Source organism: Lepidochelys kempii, chromosome 1, assembly GCF_965140285.1.
Source record: "Lepidochelys kempii isolate rLepKem1 chromosome 1, rLepKem1.hap1, whole genome shotgun sequence".
Classification (NCBI taxonomy): Eukaryota; Metazoa; Chordata; order Testudines; family Cheloniidae; genus Lepidochelys; species Lepidochelys kempii.
In genome coordinates this window covers 221,507,746-221,522,612 of record NC_136380.1, presented here as the reverse complement: position 1 = coordinate 221,522,612, position 14,867 = coordinate 221,507,746, and the positions used below count along the sequence as shown (strand labels likewise).

The window sequence follows — 14,867 nt, the reverse complement described above, 5'->3', positions numbered from 1 at the left end:
TCCCCCCTACTGTTACTCACACCTTCTTGTCAGCTGTTTGAAATGGGCCATCCTGATTACCACTATAAAAGTAATTTTTTTCCTCCTGCTGATAATAGCCCACCTTAATTGATTTGTCTCCTTAGAGTTTAGAGTTAGTAAGGCAACCCCCATCTTTTCATGTTCTCTATCTATCTATCTATCTATCTATCTATCTATCTATCTATCTATCTATCTATCTATCTATCTATCTATCTATCTATCTTCTTTTGTATTTTCCACTCCATGCATCTGATGAAGTTGGTTTTAGCCCACGAAATCTTATGCCCAAATCAATGTGTTAGTCTCTAAAGTGCCACAAGTCCTCCTCGTTCTTTTTGCTGATACAGACTAACACGGCTACCACTCTGAAATCTATTTTCCTTGTCAATTTTTGATTTTTTTTTTTTTTTTGGACAGAAAACCAAAACTGAACAATTTTTTGGTATCATGATGGGGGAAAAATAATTTGGGGCTGATTTTTTGTTGTTGGGGTTTTTTTGCAGTTTTTTGCTGCAATATTGTTGGCTGTTTTCAGTTGAAAATTTAGAGGGTCTTTTATCACCATCCCCTCCCCCTCAAAAGTCAAAATTTTCCATTGGGAAAACTTAGATGAAAATAGGGAAAAAAATAATTTTGTCTACATTTTCTCAGGGGGTTCACACGCACTTCCCAACCAGCTTTACCTGAAGCCCTTCAGTTCATTAATTTTCATAGTGACTGCTTTTATATTCTTTGAACTGTGATAAACAATGAGTAATCTATATTTTTATAAGTCAAAATCCGAGTGTTGCCAGAAGCAGGTAATGAGTTCTGGGTAGAAGGTATTTCATGATCCCCACCCACTTTGAGCAGTGAGTACATTAATTATAACACAGGTAATAGCAATGCTACAATTAAGCTTGCAAGGTGACTTACTAGAACCACCTCTCTTCACTCACTCGTCATGACTTTATGAAAAATTCTCCTTTTATGCTCAATCGTTCCCTGTTTTTTTTCAACCCAGAGGTGATTGTTTTATTTGAAATCCCAAGACTTTTTTTTTAATCTGAGAAAGCTATACTGATACGTCATCCCCTTAAAACACAATTTTAGATCTTTTTGTGTGTACAAAGATTTTTTTTAAAATGGATGGGGCCTTATTATCGACTGCCTTGCACATTGAGCAGCCATTTACCCTCTGCAAAGGGAGCGTAAAAGACCACTGTTGTGATTTGGTAACACTGAAGACCCACTGTGCCCAGGTAGAAAGGATCACACAAGGTGCAAGGCAGTGGAAAATCAAGGCTATACATTTTAAAATCTCACATGTGGCTAATCCTTAGTGAGGAGTATTCAATGTGACATGTTGAATTATTTGTTTAATTACATGTTTATTATTGACTTTGGGAAAAGGGCTCACACAAGAGGAGTACATATTTTACTAGGTTTTAAAGTGGCTTTGTAAAATTTAGCACCTTCTTACTCAAGAGACCAGCTCCCTGAGCGTATTCAGAGTTATGCCCTCTGACCTAGTTTCACTAGTTTGTTCTTCTGTTAGCTCAGAAAGTCAATACAGATCAGACAGGAAGAGTTGCAGTCTATTCTGGTTGGCATGGCATTGTTTTAATTGGTTTCAAATTTGCTGCCTTTTAATTTTATTGTCTGTTCCCATGTTCGTGTAGTATGTGAAAGGGTACATAGAAACACCTGGTTTAACTTCTCCACATTATTTTGTGTGTGTGTGTGTGTGTATTTCTATCATGTCCCCTCTTATTTGTCTCCTTTCTGAAATGAACAGTTTCAGTTTCCCATACAGATGACTCTAATAATTGAATTAAAGTGTTAAAGAGGATTCTCTTGATTTATAAGGCAGGAGGGGAGGCTGCTGAATCTACTGCACTGGAAGGGTCCCGGTGGGTCCAGTGGTCAAGCCAGGGAGCCTGGAAGGTTTTGATTTATCCTCTGGACCCTTGGTTGTAGCTCATAGGAATTGTAGAAACATAGGAATTGCTTTCCTGGACTCAAGGTCCTGTCCGGTATTCAAGATCTAGACCAGTGTCTTCTCTCTGGCAGTGGCCATTACCAGATTCTTCAGACAAAGGTGTAAGAACACTGCTGGGGGCAGCTGGGGGATAATCTGCCCTCCACAGTAGAGCTCTAACAGTGTGGGATTGGTTTAAACCTTAAAGGATGAGATTTAAGCATCAAGGTTGAAGCATGCAGTCTGCTTTGGTGAAGGAGCCAGAGGGCCTGGGGAATTAACTGTAGGGAATAACCCTGCATTGGTAGGCAGTTAAACTGAATGACCTAACAGGCCTTTTCTCCCTCTAATGTGAATGGTTCTGTGATGTATCATTAACCAAAAGCTATTATCCACTTTGGAAACAATGATGAACCAAAGTGTTGGCTTGTGTTAACCAGTCATGATGCTGCTACATTGTCTTGGCGTTTTGGTTAACTTTGAAAATATGCTCTATGAAAAACGTCAACTAAAATATTGTAAACATTCCCCAGCTGGATATTAACTCCCTACATGGAACTGCAAAATTACATCTAAATTATGATTTATTTTTATAAATTAATGGCAGGCCTATCATGCCAGCTCCATAAGGCATTAGGAATTTCTGTTATTGCCAATTACTGTGGAAACCATTTAAATAACTAAATGTTTGGATAAGGATCTGGAACAAACTCCTCCAACCTTTCAAAATTGATGCAAAATACCATGATATGATGTAGGTCCAATCACTACATCTATGCGCTGCTAAATCTATACTCCTTGTTTTGCTGGATATTGTACTATAGATCTGAAAAAGAGTAAGTAGAAGGCTATGGTTTTTCTATTTAACTAAAGCAGCCAGGTAAAAACAGTTATTTCCATCTGTATGTGACTGTTTATATCAAGGGTATGTGGGAGGAAATGAAATCTCTTTGGTTTTTGGCAAAGCTGAAATATGAGGATGTGTCAACAAGTCGCTGTGAACCAAGTCACCAAGGCATATGTGGGAAGATCTCATTGAAGTCAAGCTGGTGTTGAGGTCAGCAGAGTTCTATCTTTGTACACTATTTATGAATGTGTCCATAAATGTCTATGCCAAATGTAATCTTAATTTCTGTGTCAAATCTTGCTTCTTTTGGGGGAACAATAACTTTGCAATACTAACCAAGTGTCTTATCAGTCTGCACTTAATTAATTCCCTGCTCTTTCCCTACAGAGTGGTTAGATCAAGCCCGAAAGTCCACAGTTGGCGCATGAAACTGATATGTTTTGAGACTCCATAATTTAAAATATATGCCAACTGAGCGTCACTGAAGTGTTAATCTCATGATTATGGAGTGCGAAAGCTCTAATGGCAAATCTTGCTTTACATGTATTTAAATAAAATGAGAGACAAGTTGTCTGGTTTGCCAGCAAATGAGATGCTGACTCCAACAGATAGCAACACGATAACAGTCTCGGTTATGAACATACTTTCTCAGCCCCATTTATTATTTTTATTAGACTAAATAGCATTATTTTTATTTCACTCTGCACATAAAGTTGATTTACCGCACCTTGTATATTTTCTTATATCGCTTTTGTAATTGACACCATAATCACAGGATTCACACCTGAAATGCTACCTATCATATTCTGTGTTCAGGTGTCTTATTTTTAGTAACAATAATAAAAAATGGCTTCTTGTTCAGGACATGATGCCTAGAGAGCTCTCCGCACTTCACATACCCAACACGACGCAGTGCCAGCTCCTGAAAGGGGCCCCTAGGAGCTACCACAACAATAATGCAGTAAAGTACACCTGGTCCCAGGCGTGGTAGAATCCACTCATTTCTTGGTTCTTCTGGGGCTCATGTTAGGATCAATGGGCCCTGGGTTCTTTGTGTGCCTTCTCTCTTTCCTTCTGAAGGCAGCTGTCTCTCCTCCTGCTGTTGGAGACAGGTCCCTGCAGTCATCTTCTTTCCCCCAAAACAGAGCCTGTCCAGATTCAGTGCACATGTCAGGGTTGTCTCAGTCATATGCAAGCTCTCCTGGGCTTTCAGTTGGTTGCCCTAACATGTCAGTCAGTATTCAGGATTTATAACTCCTCCTTTTCCCTGACACTGCCCACTGGCTGTCTAGGTCTTTGGCTCCCAGGTAGGAAGATCTTTGGGACTCATCTCCTTTCAGGAGCCTCCGGATTGACTCCCTATTCAGTGCTGATAGGCAAAATCAGGAGAACAATTCTGCAATCCTTATTTAGCTAGCTGTAGCTAGGCGTCCTCAGACCCTCGTCCTATTAATTTGGGAATTGCTAGCCAGTCACCACAAATGAGATCCACATGGACAAAATTACCGTTTAGGAACTATGTTTTTTCCTGGTGCTTTGTCCATATGAATCCCATGGTGAAGGGTTAATGTCTAGCTATTCCACCTGGAAGCAGGCGGGGCACACCCTGACTGTCTCCTAGGAGCAATGCACACATTGCTCTATCCAAGGACAAGGGCTAGATATGAACCCTGAGAACTTGATTGTTTGGACAGCAACTGTGGGAGGTTTTTTTAGCCTGGGCTCAAGGCCTGAGAACCAGGATTGTAGTAGATAGAGGATGGTAACTAAGCATATGAATTAACGTCATACATTCCTTTGTGTAGCAGTGTGTAATGCTTAGGGGGAGAAATATAATAAAAGGAGAAGGTGGAAGGCGGGGGGAGCAGAACAGCCCATCTCCGCTGACCAGCCTGCTTGCTTGCATAAAGCTGTGTTCTGTCTCATCACTGAACCGCAACAACTGGCGCCCAAACGTGGGGCCCTCAGCACTCACCTCGCCCGGCAAGGGTTTCAGACGCGTCACTCATCCACTTCGTGGATCCCGGTGAGTATTTTTCATTGTGGTAAGTATGGGAAGCTCCCTCTCTGCTTTGCAAGTGCAACACTGCAATGAGCTGCAGTATTTGCTGCGTAAGGCTCAGCATGACTGCCCGGCTCGAGAACTCACTCTCCTGCTACAGGAGGTGCGTGCCAAGTGCCCGTGGTATCCTGAAGCTGGAAGCCTTAAGCTAGCGGACTGGGAGCGATTGGGCCAGACATTGCACAAAGAGCCTCGGGCACCCGTGCAGGCTTTACATGCCTGGCACCTCTGCCGCGACGTGGTACAGCGTGTCGCCTCAGACAGACCCTCCCTCGCGAGGCTGGTGCTCTCGCCGCCCCCGTCCGCCCCTGCAGTCATCCCCCCTCCTGGTGATGCGACACAGCGTGTCGCCTTGGAAAGGCCCTCTTCAGCACCAACAGAGGAGCTGCCGATCCTGCCACCCCCGTCCGCTCCTGCAGCCATCCCTCCCCCTGCTTCGCCCCCAGTGCCTCTATTACCACCGCCTCCCTGGCCTTCCCCACCGGAGCCGGTGTGTGATTACCCTCCCCCCATGGGGCCCCCCGGAGAGTCATCTGCATCTGCTCAGAAGCTTTCGCTGGTGCAACAAATGGTTCACGCAGCGAAAGCTCGATCAGATCTTACAGCAGAGGAGCTGGCTGATCTGGTCTCCGTTTGCCCGGTGACCTGGCAGAATGATGACCAGGGCAACCCCGTGGGCACCTGGACCACTCTGCCATACTCGGTGGTTAGAGAGGTAAAGAAAGCAATTCGTGAATTTGGCCTGACTAGCACCTTTGTGCGTGGTCTCATTGAAGGGATGGGTGCTGGGTACTCCCTAATCCCTGAGGATTGGAAAACGCTGCTGCGCATGATGTTGTCACCCAGTCAGTATGTTATTTGGCTTAGTGAGTATCGGCAGATGGCAGAACGCCAAGCCCAGGTATATAGAGAGCAAGGTATCATTTATGAGCATTTGGCAGGGGAGGGCCAGTTTGCTACTATTGGGATGCAGTCTCAACTCCCTCCGGCCGTCTTCCCCATTATCTCCACCTGTGCCCAGCATGCTTTCAAGAAGGTCCCGGATTCAGGCAAGCCTACCAAAAGCTTTGTCAGTATCCATCAGGGTGCCTTAGAGTCCTTTTTGGATTTTACCAACAGATTGCAGGAGGCTATCCTCCGACAGGTGGATAACACTGAGGCAGCTCACGAGCTCCTGTTAAAATTGGCAGTTGAAAATGCAAATGAGGATTGCCGCCGTGCTCTCCAGGCAGCACAAGTCTCTGGTATTTTAGAGCTCTCAGACATGCTGCGGGCGTGCCAGAACATTGGCACACAAGCCCACAAGGCTGGAGTTCTGGCTGCCGCCCTCAGAAAAACTGGGAAGGAGGGGAAGCGCTGTTACCGCTGTGGTAAGGAGGGTCATTTTCAGCGGGAGTGCCGCTCATCTAAGGCACCAGCCCGACCCTCAAAGAAGTGCCCCAAGTGTGGGAAAGGTTATCACTGGGCTAATCAGTGTCGTAGCGGGTCGGGAAACCGCGCGACGGGTCCCCCCCGAACCCAGGGCCAAACGGGGGTGTTTCCTACTCAGGCAATCGCTCCTCTGCCTTGGAATCCGTAGACTCTATGAGGGCAGCGACTGCTGGAAGTGCAGGGCTTGATTTGATCATGCAGGAGGACACTGACTTTCGGCTGCCAGGGGAGGTCTGTGCCATACCTACACAGGTGACGGGACCTCTCCCTGCCAGCTTTGTGGGTCTTGTTCTCCCTCGCTCACATGCTGGGAAACAGGGCTTTTTTGTCATTCCAGGGGTCATTGATGCTGATTACACTGGCATTATTAAGGTTCAGGTGTGGACTCATCTTCCACAGTCGCTCCCACGTGGACGGTCAATTGCACAATTGATTTTAGTCCCCTATCAGGTGCCAGCTGCCGAGGATCGAACTCGGGGTGGAGGAGGCTTTGGATCGACGTTGTCTCACTCGCCGTCTCACAGTGCGTCTTCTCCACTTGTTGCTCTGACAATGTCAGTCCGCCCCTCAAAACCTTGCTAGATAAACAATTAAAACAAGGGGAGCTGCGTCTCTGAACCTTAGGAGACATTCAACAACAGATGTATATCCTCTTGTTTACTTTAAATAATTTAACACTGAATGCAGATCAGCAGACCCCTGCGGATCGGCATTTTCACAAATCTGAGGTACTGGAAAGACCGCGTGTCTTTTACCGTCAGCTGCCCGATCCACAGTGGCTGGGCCCAGCACCTCTAATCACTTGGGGTCGGGGATATGCTGCTGTGTCTCTCCCTGCAGGACCGTTGTGGGTTCCAGCCCGGTGCGTGCGACCAGCACTTAAACAACATGGCATGGCACCAGGGGCTGTCGAATCCCATACCAGAGTTTCAGCTGACCTTGGAGGAGACCGCGTTGCCCCCCGAGTCGACAACGGCGGGACGGAAACGGAGGAGGCGTAACGTCCCAAGCCAGCCCGTGACAGGGGGAGCAGTAAAAGCATTGGTCGCCACGGCTCAACGAAAACTGGCAGCAGATCAGCAGCCAGAAATTCCTAAGACTTTGTTTGTGGCGATTCTCGCCCAAATCACTGCTAATTCTGTGATGATTGTGTGCCTTTTGTGCCTGCTATTTTCTGTAGGGGTTGGCTCGGAAGCGCCTCCCCCGTTACAAGCCCGAAGGAGAATAAGATACTGCTCTTTGCTTATGCTAATCTTTTCTCCCAGTATTTTAGCATGGCTAATTGGGGCCCGGCCAACTATACTCTGCCTCGCACGGCTATATTCCTTCACACACCGTACCCGGCCGGGGCTCACAATGTCACCTGTGCGCGTGTAGTTAACTGCACTAGTACAAAGGTGCCATTGGGCTGTCAAAAAATTTCTTAATCCCTTTTAAATTGTTCCCATGCTGTTGATGTTTCATATAATTATGGCCATATCATCCTACCATCAGGATGGGTTTTTACTTGTGGTTCATGCACCTTTAATTATATTCCTGCAAATTTAAGTGATGGCACCCTTTGCTGTCTTAGTAGAATGATACTTATATTGCCTTTTGCTGGTTACAATTGTAGTAAAAGAAGTGTATCCCTTTTAGATGATTATATTGCAGATGTTAAGCTTTTGGTTATTTTGTGTTTGTAATTATTGGGCTTATTTTTTGTTGTTGCTGTGTACAATGTATTCCTTCCTTGTTAAGACTTTGTAAAATTTTTGCCCTGGAAAGCTCCCCAGGTTATGTCCTTGTCTGTCTGGGAGTTAAATAGCATGATAAAACAAATTGGCGGCTACCATGAGATGGCCAATTATCAATAAACAAAAAAGGGGAGATGAAGGGTTAATGTCTAGCTATTCCACCTGGAAGCAGGCGGGGCACACCCTGACTGTCTCCTAGGAGCAATGCACACATTGCTCTATCCAAGGACAAGGGCTAGATATGAACCCTGAGAACTTGATTGTTTGGACAGCAACTGTGGGAGGTTTTTTTAGCCTGGGCTCAAGGCCTGAGAACCAGGATTGTAGTAGATAGAGGATGGTAACTAAGCATATGAATTAACGTCATACATTCCTTTGTGTAGCAGTGTGTAATGCTTAGGGGGAGAAATATAATAAAAGGAGAAGGTGGAAGGCGGGGGGAGCAGAACAGCCCATCTCCGCTGACCAGCCTGCTTGCTTGCATAAAGCTGTGTTCTGTCTCATCACTGAACCGCAACACCATGGTCCACTTCCATCCCCACTCCTTCAGAGTCCACCTCTGGTGGGATTATGAATGAGTGAGGGATCAGGGCTGCTCTTCCCTATGTTATCTCAGGTGGGGGCATGAGGACATAAATAGATTTTTTGGCTTTGAAAACATTCTTTATTATTGCATAAAATAAAATAGCCCAGGAAAAAAACAGGCCCTGCAAGTCAGTGGAGCAAACACAGATTCCTACTAACATTAGAAGCACTGCAATTCACTCCCGTGCAGGGCACCAGACATTACTGTTGGCTTTCAGCCTCAGATTCATCCCTAATCCTTGCAGCCCCGCGCTGGGCCCCTCTAACAGCCCTGCTCTCTGGCTGTTCAAATTCAGCCTCCAGGTGTTGAACCTCTGAGTTCCATGCCTGAGTGAATCTTTCACCCTTCCCTTCACAAATGTTATGGAGGGTACAGCATGCGAATACAACCACGGGTATGCCGTCATCGGTCAGGTCCAGCTTCCCACACAGAGAGCGTCAGCGGCCCTTTAAACGGCCAAAAGCACGCTCCATGGTCATTCTGCACAGGCTCAGCCTGTTGTTGAATCACTCCTTGCTGCTGTCAAGGCTTCCTGTGTAGGGTTTCATGAGCTATGGCATTAAAGGGTAAGCGGGGTCTCCAAGGATCACAGTGGACATTTTGACTTCCCCTACGGTGATCTTCTGGTCTGGGAAAAAAGTTCCGGCTTGCAGCTTCCTGAACAGGCCACTGTTCTGAAAGATGCGTGGGTCATGAACCTTTCCAGGCCAGCCTGCATTAATGTCAGTGAAATGCCCACGGTGATCCACAAGCACCTGGAGAATCATTGAGAAATATCCCTTCTGATTCTCGGAGGCTAGGTGGACTGGTGCCAGAATTGGAATATGCGTGCCATCTATCGCCCTTCCGCAGTTAGGGAAACCCATTTGTGCAAAGCCATCCACAATGTCATGCACGTTACCCACAGTCATGGTTCTTCTGAGCAGGATGCGATTAATGGCTCTACAAACTTGCATCAACACGATTCCAGTGATCGACTTCCCCACTCCAAACTGGTTAGTGACTGATTGGTAGCTATCTGGAGTTGCCAGCTTCCAGATTGCAATAGCCACCCACTTCTCCACCATCAGGGCAGCTCTCAATCTCGTGTCCGTGCGCCTCATGGTGGGGTAAGAACTCCTCACACGGTTCCATGGAAGTGGCTTTTCTCATCTGAAAGTTCTGCAGCCACTGCTCATCATCCCAGACTTGCATGACGATGTGATCCCACCACTCAGTGCTTGTTTCCTGAGCCCAAAAGCAGTGTTCCATGGTGGTGAGCATGTCCGTGAATGCCACAAGCAAACTCGTGTCATATGCGTTGCTCAAGTCGATATCATCGTCGGAGCCCTCACTGTCACTTTGGATCATAAGGAATAACTACGCTGCCAAACGTGACGTGCTGGCGAGACTCGTCAGCATACTCCTCAGCAGTTCGGGCTTCATTCCCGCAGACCAAAAGGGAAGACAGAGCGCACAGTACAAAAAACATTGAAAGATGGTGCCAAATGTGGATGGAAGCACAGGGATTGCTGGGATGCGAACCGATGCATCATGGGGCGTTGGGACAAGACCCAGAATGCCCTGCACTCCCTGCTCCCTTCCCACAAGCCACAGTGCCAGACTGGGAAGAGGTGCTCTACGGGATAGCTGCCCATAATGCACCACTCCCAATGCTGCTCCAAGTGCCGCAAATGTGGCCACGCCAGTGCGCTTGCAGCTGTAAGTGTGGACAGACTGCAGCGCTTTCCTACTGCACTCTACGAGGGCAGGTTTAACTCACAGCACTCTACATCTGCAAGTGTAGACATGCCCATAGTTACCCTATAAATTAATAAAACATAAATATTTGAAGCTATATTTGCAGAATGGATGAATAAGGTTCTGCTAGTGCAAGTATGTTTAGTTGCCTGATGGACATTGTTCTGGATTTTATGTTTTACTTTCTTATGACTCATATAGCTTCTTTTTAGGTTTTACGTGTTCGAGAGCTTGGCTACACTTGCAAGTTAGAGTGCATTAAAGCAGCCCCAGGCACCCTAACTTCTGAATCGTCCACACTGGCAAGGCACTTAGAGCCCCTGGACTCTGCAGCTGGAGCACTCCTGGTAATCCACCTCCACGAGAAGCATAACGCTTGTTGCGTCTCGGCTGAAATGCCCCAGCGTCTATCTGAACGAGGTGTTGAATTACTGTGCTTTGATCAGCCTCCAGAAACATCCCATAATCCCCTTAGGTCAAGTGGCCACTCTTGTCATTGTTTTGGAGTCGGCTGTAGGAATGCAGATATCCCCTTTCAAAGCTCCACTTCTGACAGCTGACTGCTTATCTGCTCCGGGACAAAGCAACCATTAGTGTGGAATGTTGCTTGCTGTGAGTGTGTGAGAGAGAGGTGTGGGAGAGGGGAGTCTGAACTTACAAGACTGCATGCTGACACACTCTCAGCACCCCAAAAACCCACTTTCTCTCCCCCTACATACACACAACACACTCCCTGTCACACTCCACTCCACCCCCTTCATTTGAAAAGCACGTTGCAGCCACTTGAACGCTGGGGTAGCTACCACACACACTGCTCTCTGTGGCGTTGCAAGAGCTGCTAATGTGGCCATGCCAGTACGCTTCCAGCTGAGAGTGTAAATACTCGGCAGCGTTTTCTCTGCTGTGGTCTCTGAAGGCTGGTTTCACTCCCCGTGCTCTACATCTGCAAGTGTAGCCATGCCCCTCGTCAAGGATGGCGATGAGTTTTTGTGGCTGCCTTTTTATACAGCTTTAATGACAGGAGATGTAAAAAACAAGAAAAGGGTTTCATAATCAGACATGTCCTTTGGTAATTTAATACATAGGCAATGGAGAGCAAGACATCAAAAGCAAGTGATTTCAGTAACTCATGCTAAATACAAAATGTAGTTTATTTAAATGGAGACAAGAACCATTCAAATCCTTTTAGCTAAATATGAGACAGGATTAATTAACTAAGAGCAAGTTCAATGAAAGAATTCCCCTTTCACTTACATGTGTGACTCCGTCTCCACCTTCCTCCAATCCCTAGAGTTCTCCTTGGCCACCTGTGTAAGAGGCAGTAGCCTGTAACTTACTTTAGCAGTAACAGCCCCCTTGAGATTATTTCACCAGCTAGGACTAGAGCACAGTGCACTCCACTCAAGCCCCTCACTGCCCAACGTGAATCCCTCAAGCACCATATTCTAGATGGCATTAGGGGGTAGGTCTTGACACGGGGCTGGGAGAGGAGGTGTAGAGCTGAGTATGCTGACTGTATACCACCTGTGGATTCCCTTACACAAGAGGAATCCTAGCTACCCCGTTAGGTCAGCTTTAAGGCCCCTTAGTGCCGTAACAAAGGCAAGATGCTTGCTTGAGATCCTAAAAATCATTTAATAAAAGAGATCTCATAGCAAACCCCTCCAAGCCACACTGCACTTCCCCTTCCTCAACTGATGTAGAGGAAAGATGTGTCTGTTAACAAATCCAGGCCCAGAGGAAAAGCATATTCCACAGTTGAGGAGACTTAATGGACAGCGCTCTTGCCAGCAGCTCCCTCTCTCTTATATGCAGAGATCTCCTACTCAGCCACTTCCACTGATACCAGCTGTGATACAAGGAGGGTGGTGATCTCTCAGAGTGTCTGGTTTCAATTCAGTAAGGGTTTAAAAGGGATAAAGTTAACACCTTAAAGTGCAGTCCTGCTCCAAAAAGTGATTGCAAATACGTTTCATTGTGCAGTTCTCTGTTTATTATCTTCCAAACTGTAGTTTGTAAACTACCACTTAAATCAGCCTCTGTAGGAGATGACTGGAGGATAATTAATGCAATGCCAATTTTTTAAAAAGGTTCCAGAGGCAATCCTGGCAATTACCAGCCTAACTTCAGAACTAGGTAAATTAACTGAAACCATGGTAAAGAACAGAATTATCAGACAGAGATGAAAATGATTTGTTGGGGAAGAGTCAACATGGCTTTTGTAAAGGGAAATCATTCCTCACCAATCTATTCGAATTCTTTGGGGGGAGTCAACAAAAATGTGGACAAGGATGATCCAATGGATATTGTGTACTTGGACTTTCAGAACACCTTTAACAAGGTCCCTCACCAAAGGCTCTTAAGCAAATTAAGCTTTTATCCTGGGATAAAAGGGAAGGTTCTGTCATGGATCATTAACCGATTAAAAGGCAAGAAACAAATGGTAGGAATAAATGGTCAGTTTTCAGAATGGAGTAAATAGCAGGATCTCCCAGAAATCTGTTCTGGGACTGGTGCTGTTCAACACATTCATAAATGATCTAGAAAAGGGAGTGAACAGTGTGGTGGCAAAGTTTGTAGATGATACAAAACTACTCAAGATGGTTAAGTCCAAAGCAGACTGTGAAGACTTACAAAGGGATCTCACCAAACTGGGGGGCTGAATTTCATCTGCATTTTGTTGTCCAATGTTGATAAATACAAAGTAATGCACATTGGAAAACATAATCCTAACTATACATACAAAATAATGGGGTCTAAATTAGCTGTTACCACTCAAGAAAGAGATCTTGGAGTTACTGCAGATAGTTCTCTGTAAACATATGCTCGATATGCGATGGCAGTCCAAAATGTTTCCAGGGGATGTTGTGAAGGCCAAAACTATAACTGGATTTTAAAATATGTTTGTGGTCAAGTTCATGCAAGATAGGTCCATCAATGGCTATTAGCCAAGATGGTCAGGGATTCAACCCCATGCTTTTGGTATCTCTAGGCTTCTGGGTGCCAGACTGGGGATGGATCACTTGATTATTGCCCTGTTCTCTTCATTCCCTTTGAAATATCTGGCATTGTTCCACTGTCTGAAGACAGGATACTAGCCTAGATGGACCACTAGTCTGACCCATTATGACTGTTCTTATGTTCAATCCTTTTAAAATCAAATCTACTATATTTATAACAAAAAATGAGGGTTATTTAACTGAGAATGAAATCCTAGTCCTGCTGAAATCAATGGCAGCTTTGCCATTGACTTCACTGGAGCCAGACTTTCACTTTTACCATCAAGCTGGATTCTTTCCGTTCTGGCTGCGATATAATCACTAGTAATAACAGACAGGTTATTTGTGTCAGCAAATTATGCTTTCAGTGGCACTTGGTGATCCCATTTGTGTTGGGGAACCTGCATAGTGAGTGTAAGTGATTTGCCCAACAACACATAGCAGCTCAGTGGCAGAGTCAGGAGCAGAGCCCAGGTTTTCTGACAGGTTTCAAAGTAACAGTCATGTTAGTCTGTATTCGCAAAAAGAAAAGGAGTACTTGTGGCACCTTAGAGACTAACCAATTTATTTGAGCATAAGCTTTCGTGAGCTACAGCTCACTTCATCGGATGCATACTGTGGAAAGTGTAGAAGATCTTTTTATACACACAAAGCATGAAAAAATACCTCCCCCCACCCCATTCTCCTGCTGGTAATAGCTTATCTAAAGTGATGCAAAAAGAAAAGGAGTACTTGTGGCACCTTAGAGACTAACCAATTTATTTATATCACTTTAGATAAGCTATTACCAGCAGGAGAGTGGGGTGGGGGGAGGTATTTTTTCATGCTTTGTGTGTATAAAAAGATCTTCTACACTTTCCACAGTATGCATCCGATGAAGTGAGCTGTAGCTCACGAAAGCTTATGCTCAAATAAATTGGTTAGTCTCTAAGGTGCCACAAGTACTCCTTTTCTTTTTGCAGGTTTTCTGAGTACTAGTCCAGTCTCCTATTGGCTGGACCATGCAGTATATGAGTGCACACAGATTCTACATACAGGAGATGCACTTACTAAACACAGTACTGATTGCTGAAATGTGGCCCCACAGAATGCAATCAGAAGCTAAAGTGTGCCTGTAGGAGTTCTTTGGAAACTAGAGGGTTTTTCCAGCACTCCTTTCCCAATGGCACACTTCGGTTTTCAGTGGATGCTGTTATTTGGTTTCAGCTTGTGGTTTACTATTGTTCTTTTAAATCAACTAAAAAAATACATTTTTGCATTAGGGGGTGAACTTGACCACTAATATTTCATGAAGGAGCTTATTACATTCACCACATTTAAATCAGAAACAAGTTTGATTGGAACTAGTAGAAAGAAAAGACTAGGAAGATGGCTGTTGCTGGCTGGTTAAAGTTTCCAAGAGGTTGCTTTGGGGAGTTTCTGAAGCAGGGTGTATTGAGTCTCCTTACTCCTCACCTCTCTCTTCTATCGGTCATGCTGTTTGAC

The 14,867-nt window shown here is 45.3% G+C and overlaps 1 protein-coding gene across 1 annotated transcript; it reads left to right on the top strand.

The window, feature by feature from the left end:
* The first annotated feature begins 4,697 nt into the window (after window positions 1–4,697).
* LOC140899421 (uncharacterized) lies at window positions 4,698–8,481 on the top strand. Its single transcript, XM_073314944.2, has 2 exons — window positions 4,698–5,605; window positions 7,162–8,481. Exons 1-2 carry the CDS (start codon window positions 4,880–4,882, stop codon window positions 7,696–7,698), a joined length of 1,263 nt encoding a protein of 420 aa, XP_073171045.1. The 5' UTR covers window positions 4,698–4,879; the 3' UTR covers window positions 7,699–8,481.
* Window positions 8,482–14,867: the final 6,386 nt, after the last annotated feature.